The sequence below is a fragment of the Acipenser ruthenus genome, chromosome 25 (assembly GCF_902713425.1).
Source record: "Acipenser ruthenus chromosome 25, fAciRut3.2 maternal haplotype, whole genome shotgun sequence".
Taxonomy (NCBI): Eukaryota; Metazoa; Chordata; class Actinopteri; order Acipenseriformes; family Acipenseridae; genus Acipenser; species Acipenser ruthenus.
Genome location: NC_081213.1, coordinates 5,327,973 through 5,348,385, shown reverse-complemented (window position 1 = coordinate 5,348,385; position 20,413 = coordinate 5,327,973). Strand labels below are relative to the sequence as shown.

Sequence of the window (20,413 nt, the reverse complement as noted above, 5' to 3'; positions counted from 1 at the left end):
GACATCTGTTTTTCAACCCAACTTTATTATTTATTTCTTAACAGTCGCCCTTGTCCAGAGCAACTTATAGTTGTTACAAAATATCACAGTACAAAATACCACCTTAAAAAAAAAAAAATCACAGTACAGAGTATCAACCCTCCTTCCTGAGCAGGATGACCAAAGATCAACCCATTCCCTGAAGTCAATGACCTAATTTTATCCACTAATCCCATGTTATATCGCTGCTGAACCCTGGAGACAAAAGTCCAGCCTGGGAAGCCTAGACTATCCTGGGTGGGATGACTCATGCTCAATCTTGTTTTATTCAAGCTGCTCATTTTCCTTCTTAGCCTTGTAGCAGTGCAAAGGCCAATGCAACAATCCCCGTGGGACCCCAAACAAAATCTGCAACTTGACTGAGCTTTTTACAGGGGGGATATGACAGACAGGAACTTCATGCAAACAAACAATACCTCAGTATATATGCGCTGACTGTAAATGAAGTACTGTATACTATGTTGGTTTCCAACCACTTCCTTCAATGCAAGCATCTCCTTTTGAAAAGAGCTTTTAAAAGTTAAGTGTAAAAAGTTGACCAGATGTTAACATTATTTAAACAGTTGCAGCAACACATGGGGATGTATAACTCTACATTTTTCGGAACCCTGCTGCTTACTCTAAGTAAGCAGTATAGAACTGAAATCCACCGTGGTCACAGTATCAAACTCCTATCCATGGTATGGCAAAGACCGGTCAAATCTTACCAAGAATCAAAAGGCTCCCAATTTCAAAATGAATACCTGCATTGATGGCTTCAATTCTTGTTGATGAAAGAGAGCAAAAGGGGTGGAGGTGTTAATCTGAAGACTTTACACTGAACTTCTAGAGTTTTTTATTTTTACAAAACAGAAACTAAGACTGCACAACACCAGGGTGACAGAGACAGGAACTGTCGCCACCAACAATAGATATTTAAATCACATTGTTGGGATGAATATTACTGGGAACTTGCCCAGACAACAGCTGGAATAGTCAAAACATTCCTTCCCCCTCCAACACCAGTCTATTCAATCAGTTGAAAGACTCTATTCCAGGTTCAATGGGTATAATGAATGCATTTATTCATGAATTAACTGGACTGGACAGAGGATGCTTCATTATAATTATTAATGGTTGGTACAGAGCTCTGCTCTGCAGTCGGTCATTGGCACATCATTCTGTGCTGGCAATTGAACCTATAGCACAGGCTCAGTTAGAGTATATTTGTTCTCACTATTTTATGGTGTTTGCAGGGTTCAGGTTCTGTTGTTCCAATCAACACTGAGTTTTCATTTGTCTACCAAACACAAACTCGAACCAGACCACAAACAATTCTATTAAATGTGAAGGTGTATTTTATTAACTGTGGACCATATTAATAACAGTTAGCTTGTGTTTTTATTATGTTCAGTAGTATTTTTGTATGCTTCCTTTTTTTTTTGTTACTGAAAATAACCAAATTCAGCAGCTTTCTAAGAGTTGTTAAAAACCAAATGCAGCAAAGTTTGACGGTAGCTAACATACTGTAACACGCTGCTAAATTAGATTTATTTATAAATTTAGTAGGTCGCCAATTATTTCTCATTTTTTCTCCCAATTTGGAATAGCCAATTATTTTTAGGCTCAGCTCACCGCTGTCCTCCGAAGCGTGTGCCAGCATCTGACCGCTTCTTTTCACACTGCAGAACCACCATGCAGCCACCTCAGAGCTACAGTGTCGGACGACAACGCAGCTCTGTGCAGCTTACAGGCAAGCCCGCAGGCACCCGGCCAGACTACAGGGGTCGCTGGTGCGCAGTGAGCCGAGGACACCCTTGTCCACCAGACTAAGTAGTTCCTTGACTTCTTATGAGCATTGCCCTTCCCAAAAAGTAGAGATGTTGGCGTGCATCTTGCCTGCCACAGGAAATCACTTACAAAAGTTTACCGCAGTTTTCCACACAATTACAGTTTTGCTTTTTGCACTTGGCATGGTTTGCCATAATTTTTTCAAAGATGCTTTACCATGCTTTCCCCATGACTTACTACACTTTGTTATGCTTTTACTAAGGGTGAACTTTCATAATGCACTTAAGGGTGCAGTACAAAACAAATATAGAAAAACTATTCTGAATATTATACATGTACTGATAGTCAAAGTTTACCTTTGAGCGTGGCTTTTTTCAGCACCTTCATGGCATATAACTGCTTGTCATCTGGTGGGGTGGTTTTCCTGACTAAAAATACCTGGAAAAACAGTACATAAGAGGGAGAATATGTATAAACAAGACGACACAGAGGGTGACATCTGGAATCACTGAAAAACTGTACAAAAATCACTTATCAATTATTTGTACACAGTTGTTTGCTGTAGTCTCGAGTAGTGGGCATAAACAGGCATGTGCATCACACTATTAAAATCGAGCTGAATTACAAGCAACCAAATTAATATGTTTTTGTAGGAATTTTTTCTTGGCATCAAAGTTATGAATATGAAACTGTATGAAATTTAATAAAAGTTGTATTTTTCAGTGTCTTTTGATTACAAAGACATGTGGAAACATTAATTTACTGAAAATGTTACAAAATGCCTCCCACACACATTATTTCCCTACTGAAAAGAAACAATTCTAAAGAGGCAAACTCAAAGATCTTTGTCCTCAGATTTTAAGTGGTACTATAAAACAACAGAACTAAAAGTTTTCTCTTGTGGGAGTAAACATTTTGAATTCAGAACATTTAATTTGCTTAATTTATACGCTAAATCACTGTCAAGAAATGAACTGTGAAAGTCGCGCGTCTCATTCAGGGAGCTCTCAATTTCAAATTGCACTCTAAAAAACCAATTCTCTCTGTCGTTTTGCAAGATAAGTGCATTTTACTCCTCTGTAAAAAGAATCAGCAGAGATTTGCTTATTCAAACAAATCCATTCTGAAAAAATTTTAAGTGCCGTGATTTTCCGCCCCCTCACCATCATTGGGTTGCTTATGGTTTTCTGAAATACAGGCTTTTAACTTTTGATGTCAAAATTATAGAAAAATAAGGCTGCCCAGATCACGTTATATGGAGTAAAATGTTCAATTTTCCAACCTGCATTTTATTAGATTTAAATCAATTTGGTTCAGTCAGAGCTGCTTAAAAAAATCGCTGACCAGTATCATTGCATCTACATTATAAATCTTGACCTCACACTTCTGATTGGAGATAGAAAAGCCAGGGATTGCAAGCCTTGCTCCAGCCAGGTGACCGATAGTTTAACTGGACATAGACGTTTGATGAAACAATTAACCACCTGGACTGAACTGGAGTGGAACCACCAATAGTGAGTAGGACTGCTTTATGCTGGAATGTAATTGGCAGTGGTATTTACTGTAGTTCTGCCACAGCCAGACCTCAATGCGTGGGGTGGGGGGGGGGGGTGGCTCACCTTTCCGAAGGATCCCTGACCCAAGACTTTAAGAAGCTCAAACTGAGAAGGGTCTGCCTTTTCCGAGCCCTCCTTGACATGGTGGGTGATGTTGATCTCTTTAATAACGCCATCGTCCTGCAATTAAAAAATCAGTAAATACATTCAGCACACAACGGCAAACTAAAAAGACTCGGGACCAAAGTGACACATGCTTGCCTTGCCCGGTTACATGCAAAGAGGGGTTTAGTTTCTTCAATGTTTAAACCCTAGAATGAAAAGCAATGAAAATGTATTTGGAAAGTTGGTAACCACTTGGGTAGCACATAACAAGCAGCACTAAATTTAATACTAATTTAGATTTAAGTATTGATAGAAATTCCTGTCACACCACCAAAGCCACTTCAGAGAGGGTCCCAAGTAATTAAGTCTGAGAACCACTGCTCTAGAATAGCCATAGAAAAAGGGAAAACTTGCAAGCACTCTACATTTCCACTATTGTTAAGACTTTGTTGTATGTAGTGGAACCATATTTGACTTTGATATAAGACACTACTAACCAGAGTACCATTTCCACAAATCGCCCACATACCTGAGGCCCTTTATTTACGCACCGCGAGAAACCAGAACTCGATAAACATCTTCTGTGCCAGGACTCTCACAAAAGAAACACACACATTTAACACCTCACATGTGAAATAGCACTCTTCTCTTCCTAGGCACAGACACACAGTCTGAGAAGTGAACTAGTTTCAAGTTAGTAGTTTGCTGCACTTTACTCCCCTCAGAATAAACTCACCAATGCACAGCACACTTCAGATACTGTAACCTGGACTGCCGGAAAAGCCAGGTCTGCTATAAAGAGACTGATGGTTTGTGGAAAAAACTTTGGAACAAGTGCTTAGGAACAAGGACTCAAAGTGGTAGTTTGCTATGGTCTGTATTGAAGTGTGAAGCCCAGGTGGGAATTACATTTGTGGAACAAATAGAAGGAAAACACTAATCCCTCATTTTAACCTTACTTAAGAGGGTAAGTAGCTTCAATTTAAATTGCGATTTTATTTTCCCCTTCCTATTTCATGCTGGTTGTAATCATTTAGTGGTTCTGCTGCTCCAATATTAAATTATTATTACCATTGTTCTCTAATTCGGCCATTAATCTGTCTTTGAGCTTGTCTGTAGAATCCTAAATGCCAGGACTAGCCTTCTCCATTCCATTCAAATCATGTGATAATACAACCTTTGAACTCTGTGTAGAATTGAAAAGATCACAATTTAACTTGCTCTGAATGGACTGAGAAAGGCTTTTTATTCCCAGCTCTTAAGACACCCCAGACAAGCAAGCTAAGAGCAAGGTAAAGGCTAGGGAAGACTGACAACCCAATATGAGAGAAAAGAAACCCAGAAGCATTCAGAATACCAGCAGTACTCCTTAAACAGCGGAGCGCAACCTCACTGGTTCATTTCCTTTGTCTTGCATTGATACACCTGCACCAGAGAGCATTGGCGAGGAGCTCATGCAAACACAACTGCAACAGAAACCAAAAACAGGAACATGCCGGCTCTGATAAATACGAGCTGTTTACTGTTAAAAAGGATATGGCTTGTTCTAGAAATAGGATATTACAACAGAGAATTAATGAAGAGCTTTAATATGAGAAGCAACGCCTAAACAACACACTACACACTCTATGAGTTTGTTTTTTTTCTTTCAAAATTACAACAGCGACCATCAAACCTGTCAAGTGAAACAGACACCCCTGCCTATAGTAACCATTCCCAGTAAAATCGTGGATGTACGCTCACCTGAACCGAGCACAATTTGCTCTGACAAGAAAGGACACCTACCACTCGCCAGTACAAGTAGATGGCATCTTGAATAAGCAGACACAGATGTCCAGTTCATTCAGATTTAACTGTACAATATAGACATGTCCCACAGCTTTAAAAAGTCTCATGAGCAGTTGTTTTTAATGCGTATGATACAATAACAATGTCTTTTATCAAGACTGCCTTTATACAGTACAGTGTGTGCTATTATATATTTTTGGGATTCCAAATAGAGGTACATTCACTACACTGTACGAACTCTTGTAAGTACATGTATTAATTCATGCAACACAACACATTTGTTAGACCAGTAAAGTGCTTTGTTAAATACATTAATGTTCCAGCCTCACAAATTGCAGAATTATGCTGAAAGCAATTGTCTCAAAATATGTACAGTAGAATAACCTGCAGGATTTGACAACCCAAAAGGAATTCGGATTTATTTTTGTAAGCAGCGAAAGAGACGCTAGTAAAAACTCTAATTTCTGATGGTCCTTAAAGAAGAAGCAGAATCACATGCCTCACTGGACAACCCAAAAGGATTGAACGGACACTTCTAGTTTTGAAGAAATCTCAAACTTGAACTTTTGCACTCAGTTAAAACACTGAGCCCTGAAAAACAATCAAAGAAAACCCAGCTGTATTTACTAATGTCTTTCTCAGTGCATTATTCATCAAACTGTTTACAGTAGCCTGTTGCTGGTTTCTTGAACAAAAGGTTTCAGCTGTACAAACACTTTTTAAAAAGCTCATGATTTTGTGTTTTATTCATTCATAATATATAAAATAAAGTGGATAATGGTAAGTTTGCAGTTAATAATATGCATAATGTAGTGTACCATGACTTATGATTCATCCAGAAATGTTAACACTCACTCTGAATTACAATTAATTAAAAAAAAATAAAAAACCTGCATTCATTGGGGTGGTTTTGACTTTTGCTTTACACTGTTTAGCTTTTATAATGGTTTACTCAAATCATGAAAAATCTGAGCACCTTTTAAAATACGCAGTTCCAATCAACATCCACAGCTTAAAAACAATACGTCAGTAAAAATATTTTAAATGACTTCTGTTTACTTGAAATTATAGCCCTATGCATGAAGCTGTTACCTCAGGAGTTATTTAAACAGTAATTTTATGAATAAGAATATTGATATTCATGAAACTGTTCTATACTGCCAGTGTTTGAAAAAAAAAAAAAAGTCTAAACAGTTTCAGGAATATCATTTTAGTTTTTTGTAATTCATGAAAATCAGCAAAAGCTATTCAAGTGACTTCAGTTAAAGCTTTGTAATTAGGACCCCACTTTCTGATAAGTTTTAGCTTACAAGTTAAAGTAAGCAGACAGCCAGCATGCCCCTTACTGCTCCCAATCAACTCAAACCGCTTTCGGTGTCTGTACTAACCGAGTTCTCAATGTCGTCAGGTCCCGGGACGCTGTCAGGCTCCGGGGTGTTTCTTACAGGCTTGGACTGAGGTTTCCTGAACAAGTAAAAAATGAAGGACCCTCTGACTTTAAACTTCCGCTTTTCTTTTTCCATCACTCCCTCCCTGCCAGCCCTGGAGCCCCCCTCCCCAGAGGGCAGCCTTGTCATCCCCAGCACCCAATTTAAAATAAATAAATAAATAAATAAAAAAAAAAACACAAACGAGCGCACAACAAAATTCACCAGGCCTCTTTCCCCTCTGCACTGCACACGGGAAGGAAGATGCAACAGCAGATGGTGTAAGTTTATGACCTAAATAATGAACCTGCAAAGAGAGTCACACACAGCTTCACAAAGTTACTGAGCCACATCCGTCAAAACAGACGGTGGACACGCTTTCGTTCTCCACCCTCCAAAAAGTGAGCAACTCCCCAATAGTAAACAGAAAAAACACACATCAATATATATTTTTTTTTCCGTGTCAAAAAATTTGAAAGAAACCAAGAGGCCGATCTGATCCAACTACAGCGTTCTGATAAACCACAGTTGGATTTTATAGCACCAGGGAATCCCATTGCATCACCCATGAATATTTAGAGGTGATTCCAGAACAAGGATAGATGTTTGGTGGAATCCAGGGGGTTTACCCTGAGAAAATCCCCAGTGCTGTAAAATACTTGAAACAATTCTGCTGTGGCTTAACCGGGCAGGGTATCAGGTGATGAAATGAAGTGGCAAGGCAGAGTAACACTCACACGAACAGAAGCACTAGCCAAAAGATTTATCAACAGCACTTCACTTTGCTTCTTAGTAACGCTGAATACTGTTGAATCATATGAAGAAAAAACAGGAAAAACAAAACCTACAGACACGACAGACTGTCTGTGACTGGTGAGATTCAGCAATATAAATTACTGCAGGGCCTGGATGGAAGTTTAATTGGTTTAATTAAACAATTTAGAACAGGGTTGGAACAAAGACCCTGAGGGGAATGGCCAGCTTTGAGCACCCCTGTTATAGAGCATAATGTATCTCTTTAAACACTAGAGTCTAGACCAGGGCTTCTCAGACTCAGTCCTGGGGACCCCCTGTGGCTGCTGGTTCATTCCAACCAAGCTCTCAATTACTTAACTAGACCCTTAATTGAACTGATAATTTGTTTAATTAGACCCTTTTGCTTGTTTTCAGCTCTTGAACAGTTGCATATTTCAAGTTAGCGGTAACATTTGATAAGTAACGTGAACTGCAACTGTTTATAAGCTGAAAACAAGTAAAAGGGTCTAATTAAGCAAATTATTAGTTCAAGTAAGGGTCTAGTTAAGTAATTGAGAGCTCGGTTGGAATGAAAACCAGCAGACACAGGAGCGAGTTTGAGAAGCCCTGGTCTAGACACACCACGGACAGGAGAATGTGTGCTTGTTACAAAGCATTCCTGAGGAAGTACAGATCACAGCACTGCAATCTCAGGTGAAGGTGAAACAAACATCGATCAGATAATAAAGCACTGGAAGAGTAAGACCGTTTCCTTTCCAGTGCTGCATGTACTGTATACAAGCCTGCCCCCTGCTGGAAGACTCTGCGTTAGACAGCCGGTGGCAATACACACTGCTACAACACTAACTATGGAGGGAAAGGCCCTGGGCCTCATTTTCAAAGGTTTAGTGCAAGTGAAGAAAGTTCTGCCCCTGTTTTTTACTTCAGTGTTATGAAACCACAGTTCCTAGGTGCAGTCTGAGGTCAAGAAAACGATGGTTCTTGGTCAAACTTTGATAAAAACTTGAAATAACTTGTAAGTCTAGGCCACGTGAATGCAGTGCATATCTTAGGGGAAATACGTTGCTGCATCTGGTGTTTTTAAATACCAATTCTGCATTTTGCAGGTGCTTTTTACTCACTGGATTTAAAGCGAACAACAATTATTTGCAAGATTTGTACAGCATGCGCAATAACAGAAAATGTCTGGTTTTCTGCTTGTGTTAAGTGACAAGCCCCACCTGGGTGACAAACTCATTACACCTGTGGCTGTGCAAACTCAGCCACACACACATTTATCAGGCAGGGACAGACATTAACCCTATCCCTGCCAACCACCAACACATTTATCTACAAGCAAGGAATTGCCCTGCCACAATATATACAGTATTTATATAGCTTACCGTGGTGGCTATATTGGCAAAGTCCTTCTCTATCCAAGTTATGTCTGTTTTATCCTGTGGTAAGGTTGGGGAAACACAAGTCAGTACACAAAGCAAGACAAAATATCACTCTAGATTACACAGGACCATACTGTAACCGCGACAATGCATGTCTTTGCTGTGTGCTTGCTACAAATAAAATGACCTTTTTATTGCAATTACTTAAATACTGTTTCTTTTTTATTTCTTTTCTAGTCTGGGTTAAGGTAAGGTTATAGTTCAGGAGCTTCTCTTCAGATCTTGTTGCTGCCATAGACACATGTTACATATGCTAGCCAGCCACAGTGTTTTTATACTGTAGAAGTAAGAGCCAGCGTCGTCTAGCTCTCGAGTTACTTTGGATCAAGTCTCCTTTTTGCTGGTGCTACGAATTTAAAAGTCACTTTGGCTGAACTAGCCCATGTTAAATGTGTCTAAGACAGACAACTAGGATCTGAAGACAGCTGCACCACAACTCAGTTAAAGCTCCTTAACTAAAAACTTCACAAAATGTCATTTCAGGCGACCTACTTTAATAAATAAAATACAAATAAGAAAATCACTTATTGAGATTTACATAATGGAGCATCAGACTGACTGCTTATGGCTGCCACACTATTCCCTTTTAGGATAATGACAGGGTAATACAAATTTTAGTAGCGTATAGCAATGGGCTATAAGATATTATAATTAAGATACAGTAGGACTTGCCTCACGGTAACGACGTCTGGTCCGAAACAGTAAACTCCACATTTCAAAAGCACCCAGTCATGACCTCCCATGTCATCTTCAGCCTGCCTAACTGTCCTGTCTGTTGAGCCTCTCAAACAGACACCCACCCGCACACACACCCACCCACATGCAAATGGTGTACAATGCCTGAAGGAGAGCCTGTGCTAGTAGCCTCCTCTAGTTTGGCAATTGTTAAAATAGAAAACATGTAACTTCCGTATAAAAACCATTTGCTTAGTCATACTTCCTCAGCCACCTCAAAAGCAAACATACGGTATTAATAAATGTGCTACCCCCATTTCAGTATCCAAGTCTCAATCGTTCACCAGTTCTGTTGTGCGCTACAGGGGTTGGAGGGTCATTTGTAACCTGGATGCAAATGATTACTTTTGCATATGGTATTCATGTTCATTTTTAAAATACAAAGCCTGTGGCAATACTGGTGGACAATTCCAATTACAAAACAGCTTGCAATGTATGTGGTGGGAAAAAATAAACAACCGTTCTATAACAATTTATCAATGAAGGTATCAAAAAGGCATCACGCAAAGGAAACAAGTACATCAGTGAGGCCTGGAATAAAAATTACACCCATTTTACTGTACATGTATGTAATTTGATAGGGTAGAGTTTTTTTTTTCTAAAATGTAATGCAGTACAAATTATACTTTCCATGGCTATAAATAAAACTCCCATTGCAAAAAGAGGAAGTCACATTTCACAGTCACATGTTTTGCATTGCCCAACAAACCACAGTGTAAAAAATTCATTGCATCTGCACTTACAATATCAGCTCACCCTCCACTGTAACTGCAGGGATGGAAAGAAGACTCCTATTGCATAGCAGTTTCACCCATTCCAGGTTTCACTATGAGCCTGATTAGCCACAGTGTATAGGAACCAAGCTCAGGTGTCTTATTAGATAGTAAAACCAGGAATGGATCAAACTGCTATGCAATGGGAGTTTCCATCCCTTTCCATCCCTGTAAGGGAGGCATTTTAATGAGCTGTAGGTCAATATGTTCGTACATTACTCTTTCATGCATTTCACCTCTGGAGCCCTGGCTTTCAAACACTCTGGCGACAAATGAAAAGTGTATCGATTGGGTTTTTTTTTTTTTGGACCAATACTGAGAAAGCCAATAATGGTCCGTTACCGATTCGGATCCTGATATTATTTTGTTAATAATCCATTGAGGATTTGTTACCTGGAGGAATGCATCATTATTATTTCACTTGCTGTATGCATTTTGATAGACACTGCAGTAAGTTCTGCAAGAAAGGAACTTAACACAACCTCTAGAAATCCAACGGCATGCTGCAAGTTTACTGAATAAAACGACACAGATTCTGAACCCACTCTTGCTGCAGTCCCAGCTTCCTTTCACAAAGGCTGCCAGGGGACATAATATAATTACGGTTTACAGTAATTCACAACACAAAACCACTGCACTATTCAGCAATTTCTACATGACATAGGCCCAGGACTATGGCAAGGGGAGTTTACGGGAAACCTCATTGGAGCCTGCCTGGAGCCAGAACTATTAGAATTGACTTTTCAGGAACTCTAAAATTGCCTACAGTATATTTATCATCAAATTGCAGAAGAGCAAGAAGGACTAGTTTCCAGATTGACAAACATACAGTACACTGTCTGAGAACACACAGAGTACTGTTACTGGTACACAAGCACAGCTCTGCTCCAGTCTGCATGTTTCTTTTAACAGTATCTGTTCCTCTTACCACTGATACAGCCAGGATATTAAATGGTAGTGCCAGCAGTTTTGAATGTGAAAGAGGTTTAAGGTGGTTTACTGCTAAATTACAGTTTGACTGTCAATGCAAAAACCATAGATTCACAGCGTACTTTGGAAACGTGGGGTACTACAATACTGAGAAAAATGAACCAACACCATACGTATGGGAAATGAAGTGTGCGTCACAATGAAAAAAATGTTTATAGACATATATACAGATTTCTGAAATCTCAAAACAGCAGACGTCTAATACAAGACAGACAAATCCACTCAAATGCAGTACAGCAGTTTCTTTTCACTTTTGACATTGAAACTAGGGTTGTCTTCGTGCTGAAAGCACTGTCATGTCGCTATCAGTGCTCACAGTGTGCTGTAAATGTAGAACAGCAAGACAGGAATATGTTGATGTGAACTCTGCAAATGTATTCAGCAAATATCTGTGCCAATGGATCTATTCATTTTATTTATTATTTATATTCTCTGCTGGACAATTGCAGAGACTGTGGGTGAGCTGGTAATCTGCATGAGAATGTTACGGGTGGAAGCAGCCCAGAATCTGACTTTGAAACAGCATTGCAACCGCAGATGATACGACAGCAAGGCAAATAACACCACAACCATTGGCGATGATTAAATAAAAAAAAAGAAGAAAACATGTGCATTAGGGTTTGCGGATTAATGGTCCTGAAACTCTCCATTCACGCTTTTCTGCTGGTACTTTACATAAGACCCCAGTACAGGTTCATTTAGAAGACAGTTTTACAGCAAAGAGGGTTTTAGCATTAGAGTCTCTTCAGCCAGATGACTCAGACAAAAGCGGGCTGAAATTAATGGAGGTTAAAGATTTTCGTTTTCATGCAGTCACTACCACTTTTCAAGCGGTCAAGTGAATCAGCTGGACTAAGAAAATACTTCTGCAACAAATTACACACAAAGCCGCAGTAAATCCATGTGTGGTGAGCCTTTAAATTCATTTCAGAAGGTCACATCAAAAGCACAGTGCACCTTACTGCAACACACAGAGCGGCAAACTGTTCACGGTCTTTACACTCTGACCACTAGGTGGAGCGCTAAGACCATACTATGATTGGGAGACCTCCAATTTGAAAATTGGAATCTGAAAATGCTGAATTTTGTAAACCGCAATCTTAATTATGCATTAAAACACTAAGCAATAAAATCACTGCTGGAATAATCGATAACCACAGCAAACCATCACATGTCCTTCAAAACATGAGCTACTACGACTACTAACTCAATGTCCTTGTCAATGCACAGACAGCCATTCCAAAAAAGTTGACAAAAAAGCACAGCAATTCATTCTCTTTATCGGACCGTTAAAAACCTATTAGAATGAAGAAAAAAAAAAAACCCAGAAGCAAATCACATTTTAAAGAGAATTCAATTTTAGACAATACACCAGTAGTCCTAATCTTTCTTCGATTCTCATCTGTGCTGTAGTTAACATTCCTGCACAGGTGTTTAGCAAGTTATTATTGTCACAAATATTTTTATACAACAACATGTGGAACAAACACAAAACATGACACAGAATCTTCACGGACAAAGGAACCGTTTCTTGTTAATTATGACATTACAATGGTAACCAATAGCAACATATTATCACATACTGCATGGAATATGTATTTATCTGCATGGAATCACTAAACAGTGTAACAATGACTTCAGTTGACTCCATTATTATCTGGTTTGAAGTTTGTTTACTGCTGATATTTTTACAGTCCATCAGCATCATTGATAAAACGGATATTGTAAAGCACCTACAAATGTGCAAGCACACAGACATATCACACTGCGCTCCAGCATTGCTTGTCCTCACCATTACAATCTCACTGGACTGTACTGTTGTGCAGAGATACCACCACCCTCAATTTCAAATAAATGAAGAACGCCTTTGTATAACTTTGTACAATATGCTTAAAGGTCAAATCCCCACTGTACAGTACAACTCAAAATCCCCTTTAATGTGATTCAGAACAGGCTCATTAAAGAAAACTTATTTCAGATGTCAGAAAATTATTCAAGACTGGGGAAAAAAAAAATATTAAACTGGGTCACCAAAATCCTTAAATATTTTTTTTTTTTTTGTACAAATCCTTTGCTGTTCAGTTTTAGAAGGAGCAAATTACATCTCTCAGATGATTATGGTTTAATAAAAAAAAACACACACAACAACTCTTCATACTCAAGGTCTTTGAAAACAGGGGAGAAAGGAAGATATTAAAGAATGGGCACCTTTGAATGAATGGCCTGATCGCTCACTGCTACCAGTTCTAATGTTTCCAAGGTAACCCAATGCTGTACGTCAGCCAATCATAGTTGCTGTTGCATTATCTCCCATTTTAGTTTGAATGATTGTCAGCCAGCATAACACCTCCAGAAGGTAACACAAGTCAAAACAGATCTGAGTAGACAATGATGCACCCATCAGCCATGCAACAACTTAAGAGCATGACCACAGACTTCAGGCATCTTTCGTGGCTACCACAATTCCTTGATCTCAATCCATTGCGCAATGGAAGTGTTGACTGCAGTTTTAAATATCACTAGCTTAAATTTGTGAAAATGCATTGGTTTATGGGTCCTCATTAAAACAGCCGGGACCCTTATGCACTGCAGTCCGTGAACTAGATAACTGATTGGTGCACCAATCTTCACTTTTTATCATACAACCCGAGCCTCTTCTAGACGTTTCGGATTGTAATTGGCTCTAGTCCAATAGGCTCTTGATTTTATACAAATGCGATTGGAGGTCCCTCAATGTGTCTGCACTAGTTTTGCGCTGGGAGTAGTCCAAACTAAAATTGCAACACATTAGGAAACCCCGGGTTTAGATAAATCTTTTAAGCCAATTGTATGCAAAAAGGCTGCACTTTGTAACATGAAGCGCAACATTTTCCCATTTTCTCAGTCGTGAAGGCAAGGCTGCAGATGGCTTCAAGTAGTGTCTTTAAAACAGCCTGGTCTTTAAACTCTCCTGGATTCCCCTCCGTCACAAAGCCCCCCCAAGTGCTCCCGACATTGAGGCATCGACCCAGTCTACATGAAACAAGCTCAGTGCTGTTCCTTAACCCTTGAAGCAGCTTAGGAAATGTATTTCTCAATTTCGACGCCCCACCCGCTGTTGAAATACTGTATTTGAAACACTGACACAGCACCACCTAGAGGTTAAAAAGGTAGGTACAGCTTATTCAGATACATCTTTCCATTAAGATGGCTTCGGAGCCATATAAAGATCTTTTGAAGTATCCCAATACACATTTAACAGGTTTGAAAAGACTGCAAGGAAAATCTGAAGTCAGTACAGTCAAAATGCAGAAAAAAAACACATTCAATGAGCAGAACACTACTGAAGCATTGTCAGAGTGTAGTTGTTACCACAGTATTTGTCAGAAATGTAGCAATTTTTCTTTTTTTCCGTTATTATGGCTCCATTAGAATGGTATTATATATATTTTTATATTTCAAACTATAGGTCATTGGGGGTATTCACATTTAAGAATAATATCTATTTTTTTTTACCCTATACAGTCTATAAAGAAAATAGACAAGTGGGAAAGAAGCCTTCATTCTTGAAGATGACTCATGCTTCTGTTAATCCTCTTGACGTAACAGAGTTTCACGGTAAGAGAACACACTATCAAGCATCAGCGCATTCCCCTATAGGCGGAGAACAAGCGTGTCAGCTAATAACGCAGAACGGCTTTTAAATGTCAAGATGAAGAGTGCCGAGAGACTCCAGAGCCCTGCTGCTGCTGCCCCCTTCATCTGCAACCCCGAGGTGTGCAGTTGTAGTGCTGTGTTGTTTGATCCATTTTATTTCAACCTCCCTTATACAAGTTTACCACAGTAAATTTTCCCATACTTTTCTCAACACCGCTGCCCTTGTCACTTTGATTATACTATACCCATGCTGTTACAAAGATGCACTGTATTGGCCCTTTACTCATTAAGTGGTTTCCATGGCAGCCCCTTGACCCAAATCCACATACTAGATATGAAAGTGATTCTATTGTCAGTCTGCATTAAAAAAAAAAAAAAAAAAGGTTTTCAAAGAGAATTCTTCAGCACAGTATTTTGACCTTGCTGTACAGATCAGCTTTTTTGTACAATTATTATTTCTCTCTCAATTAATGTCCAATTATAAAAGGGGGTCCCAGGGATGGCTCATCCAGTTAAAGCGCTGCCTCTGGGAGCGCAGGATGAGTCACACAGCTTGGATGGCACCAGTTCGCATCCAGGCTGTGCAAAGTTGCCAAACTTTGCTGGGGACCCCGAGGGGGGCGTCACATTGGCTCTGACGCTCCAGGGGGTGGGGGATGGGAAACCGGCAGGGATTGCTTCTCCTCATACAGTAAGCCATAATAGTAGTACAGTATTTCATGCTAGATTTGAAATGTCACATTTCTTTTTTTTCAGTTTTTCATTAAGTACATGGAAAGCTACAAAGCAGTGTGTAATTCAATATGTTAATGTAACACTATTCAACAGGTTTATTCAACTTCATGAAGCAAAATGAGTTGATTCCATGGGGCGAAGCAAAGCATTTGTTCATAGCTGTATGTATACAAAAGGACAACCCATTGTACAAATGCTTTTTGGCATAAATGTCTCAGTTAACCTTGACAGCCAGCAAGAAGAGCGGTGTATTAAAACACAGAACACTGGTGAAGAAGCCCAGGCTGCCCGAATCAGTGCTTCCTGCATTTCATTTAAGGTTCTGGTTTGACTGTTTTCCACAAGATAACAACCCTTCCATTACTCGCTGCATGCATAATAATAATTGCATGTTTCTATTAACATTTCGTTACTGTGGTTCCCACGGGGACATTTTATATTCCTTTTTTGTTTCTTTCTTTTGTTTAGTGCTGCAAAAAGCTCCAATTATTATTTATTTATTTATGTGTATTTCTACTGTTGAGGTAAGTACATCCAGATGAAACAGCCTTGTCTTCAGGAACTTTCAGCATTCGTGGTGGAATTGCATTATAAATAGGACGATTTCTTTTTTTTTTTTTTGTCTTGTTTCTCTAACCAAATTGTTTCACCTGAACACGAACAGCAGAGAATCAAACAGACCATCTAAATGTGTGCCACCGGGGGACATGGCACTGCATCAGGTATTAGAAACCCAGCTGTGCCTCACACTCACTTTCCTAAACGTCTGCTCTACAGAGCATGAACATGGGAGAGGAAACAGGGTAACATTTAGACAGTGCGAGCCAGCAGGAAACAGAAGCTAATGGGATGCAAGTTATTGTTCTGATTCTACTGGAGAGCAGTCTGTTATAATAACACTTAATCAGAAAGGGTTCTGTTTAAAGCACGCATGAACGACACAGCAGTCATTACCTGGAAGATAATTGACTGCAGCAACAGTTAGGTGCCCTGAAGCGAAAGAGGACACTTAACAGAAATCATTTATCTACAGGTCAGAAAACTTGAGTTATAGGGACATGTAAAAACTTGATATTTGGAATCATCTTTAAGAAGTATTTAATAAGCAGGTATTCAATTAGATTCAATAAATCCAGTCATTGGTGTGTGTATTTCAAAACATTTACATACAACAGCGTACCAATCAATGGCAATTCATTTTAAAAGCTGATTGGAAAAATATTTTCCCTTATCCAGAGCACCGACATGTTTACTGTCGTACCTGGCTGTAAACTACTAAAATGACATTCAAAATGTTTTATTAGGTTCTATTTTGGACTGGGTCGCCAAGAGAGTTTCAAGATTGTGAATGTACTGTTAGCTTTCTCTCTCAACTTATGAGATATTGACCACTCTACCTGGAGCCCAAATGGCTTTAATACTGAATGTGGTACCCATGAGCACTGTGAATCAATACATCATGACTCATCAACTCTGAGGAGGCGATGTGGTCCAGTGGTTAAAAGTTCAGGGCTTGTAACCAGAAGGTCACCGGTTCAAATCCCACCTCTGCCACTGTCTGACTCACTGTGTGACCCTGAGCAAGTCACTTAACCTCCTTGTGCGCCATCCTGCAGATGAGATGTTAAATCAATACTGTGACTGCATATAATGCACAGTTCACAGCCTACCTCTGTAAAGTGCTTTGTGATGATGGTCCATGAATGCTTGCTCCCCTTCTCTCCTTTTAAATGTATCTTTTCAGCAAAGTAATCCATCATCCCTCCTCATACAAAGCATCACGTGTATCATGATACATGCAGAATTTAGTGTTTCCAACTAACATGAGGGGAATTGTATCGGGCATACGCTTGGGCTGCTGTGCCATAAGGGCCTCTATTTCTATCCATTTAGATAGTCGATCCAGTTAAGGTATTATCAGCGACGCTGCGGCAGGAAAAGCAGTTCTGGGAGAGGCTAACTCTGCAAAGCGCTTGCGGTTCACTCCTCTTGAGGAGAGTCGATTCAAGTTTGCACAGGATGGCTCTGCTGGGACCCATGGGTGTGAAGTGAAGGGCAGCGGGACGAGACAGGTCACTGCTTTTGAAAGGACTCGTCGCAGCGGCCGTTCAGAGTGAGTGGGAAGCTGGGTCTGGACTACTGACAGTGCCGCGCTTCTATTGAAACAAATTAAATCCATTCCATTACCTACTCAACCCTCGACTTAACTGTGAACTCAATTCATAATGTTCACAGGCTCAAAACATACTGTGATGAAGATTACTGCCTGTGCTCATTCTGAATACTAAACCGACGAGCCAAAATGTTATGCAAAACACTGCAAATGAGCAGTCACTCACACTGTGTATTTTGTCAGATATAAAAAAAAAACTGCATCACACCGTTGCAAGTCAGTTTTAGTCATGATGGCCAAGACAGCAGATCTGACTTTGAGACTATATGTACGCTTTTGTTTGGTAGTTCATTCCATAGCAAAGAAAGTACAATTTCCTGACGCTCTATCAAAGGAATTGGAGGTTCACCGAGGAACGCTCGGTCACGTCTCTCTTCACTGCTGATTGACAGTGTTTTGGCATGCTTTTCCATCGTCTTTTCTTTTTTGTAAAAACACTGTTGTGCATTTCACGAGTCAATGAGTATTTTCCCTCTGGTAAAAAATAAAATAAAAAAATAATAAGATGATAGGCTTTTGAAGTAGATCAGAATTTCTCTCTTTGTAAAGCAAATTCTGCTCTTTAGCAACTGCAGCTGCCGCACAGAAATAAATGAACAGAATTGTGTGGTCTCCAAGTGACAGCTGTATCTACTCACCGGGAGCAATCCTGGACCGTACACACATTTTTATTTCGAGCACCACAGAATACAAGACAAACAACTGATCCCAGGCCCCTTTGAGTGAAATTTTCAAACTCTGAATCCTAACAAATGTCCCAAATATCACAGCCTGTTCATTTAAAAAATTCATGAAATATTTTTTCTCTAAACAGCTGAAGCCCAAAGAAAGAAAAAGAAAGAAAGAAAGAAAGAAAGAAAGAAAGAAAGAAAGAAAGAAGCTTTGTTGGAAAACTGGATTACAGCTCGGGCAACAAAAAACATCCACCGTGCCCCTCTAAATTCCTCCTAATGAAACGAAACTAAACGAACGCAGTGCAGCTTTCTAATTATGAACAGAACTGCACAACTCAGCAAGTTCCAGCCACTTCCGACTGAACGGCTTTCCATTTCAAGTGTATTTGCTTATCTCACCAGATGCCCTAATTTGATAAGGCAGCAAGCAACCTGTACTTTCAAGAGGTGCCTCTCTCTCAGGCATGCGAGTCTAAGAGGGATGTACAACAGGCAGACATGCTAGACTTTCTTGATTATCCACTGAACTCTTGAAGTTAAAGAAAGTTTTCAGTTTGCATGCCTTGTATTCCACTTCAGCAGAATCTGCGAGGTCAAAGCATGTTCCAAATTCCACAACATGTCAGTCAAATCAGGAAAGCAGCTGGTTGGTTACATTTTGCTTCAGTCCCTGGATGAGGAAAATAAATTTTCCAAATCGGTTTTTAAAACACTCAATGCAGAACTTAATTGCCATCGATTGATATTCAATTGTCAACTGAGTGACGCACATATTTTCTTGTTTTGAAATATACATGTTACTGAATCGATTTATTGAACACCTGCTGAAAAAGCAATACCGAGTTGGAGTAACTAGTAACAGCGCACCCCTATAGTGACACTAATTCATTTAGGGGCTCGTGGTGGACTTGAGTGGGTTTGCTGTTGGTTTTGGAAATGCAATGTCTTTCAGATACTGTGCTAATGGCGATTTGGAAGAAAACGTTTTGAGAAACTGGCCCACTGTACTGTACTGAGCTTGGTAATACTTATGACACCTTATAAAACTAACATTAAAGCTGTAGAACCATTTTTGACGCTTCAACGTCAAACTAGCCATCCTTTGACTGTTCAGCACCATAGACCGGAGGGTTTGTCAATCCCGTATACAGGAAGAATGGTATTGCTCGATGCTCACACACATTATATTAAAAACTTCAAAACTAAAAGAAATCTAATCAAGACGTCTGTTTACATTAGGATGTTCGGTTTATGTAGAACAAGGCTGTTATTTTTTTCACATCATTAAAACGAGATGACACAAGAGCTTGAGTGCATGAATTATCTAAAAAAAAAAAAAAATATGTAGGCCTGTATATTAAATTAATTGGATAGTACGAGGGGGGGAAAAAATACATAAAACCGCCCACAAGAATGCAGTTTTATACACTGCCAAGTACAAGTCACATTCCAGGCTACACAACAAAAAAAGGTTTACTTCATTTCACCATAACCCTAAACAGTATTAAATATTCTGAGCAAGCAATTTACAAGGTCAATCCCCAAATCTACATGGCATCTTTAATAGCACAGAGAATTACTTTACCGCTGTATGTAATCTCAGATCATTAGGCTAGGATAAGGTCTGCAGTGGACAATAAAGAAAACTGAAAATCAACAAATGGGCAAGACACAGGACAGACCGTCCCTGAGATAATGCACGCTACCACGCACTCTAAAATCACTTGCTGATTCAAATGCATGCCCAAACCATGAACCAGCCTGTTTTTTCTTGGTTCAGATATTGCTGGGGGAGGCAGAACTGCACCATCAAAACC

At 39.5% G+C, this 20,413-nt stretch overlaps 1 protein-coding gene across 5 annotated transcripts in view; it reads right to left on the bottom strand.

The window, feature by feature from the left end:
• Positions 1-20,413, bottom strand: part of LOC117414028 (ribosomal protein S6 kinase alpha-1-like) — a 54,802-nt gene that overhangs the window by 14,376 nt on the left and 20,013 nt on the right. For 2 of the 5 annotated variants that reach the window (XM_058999363.1, XM_058999365.1), the window contains 2 exons: positions 3,429-3,545; positions 2,166-2,247 (listed from right to left, as the gene is read on the bottom strand). In XM_058999363.1, the coding sequence (XP_058855346.1) occupies positions 2,166-2,247; positions 3,429-3,545 (199 nt within the window). Of the gene's footprint in view, positions 1-2,165; positions 2,248-3,428; positions 3,546-6,646; positions 6,851-8,823; positions 8,878-9,552; positions 9,671-20,413 lie in introns of those variants that run through there. The other 3 variants (XM_058999364.1, XM_058999362.1, XM_058999360.1) reach the window with 3 other exon arrangements.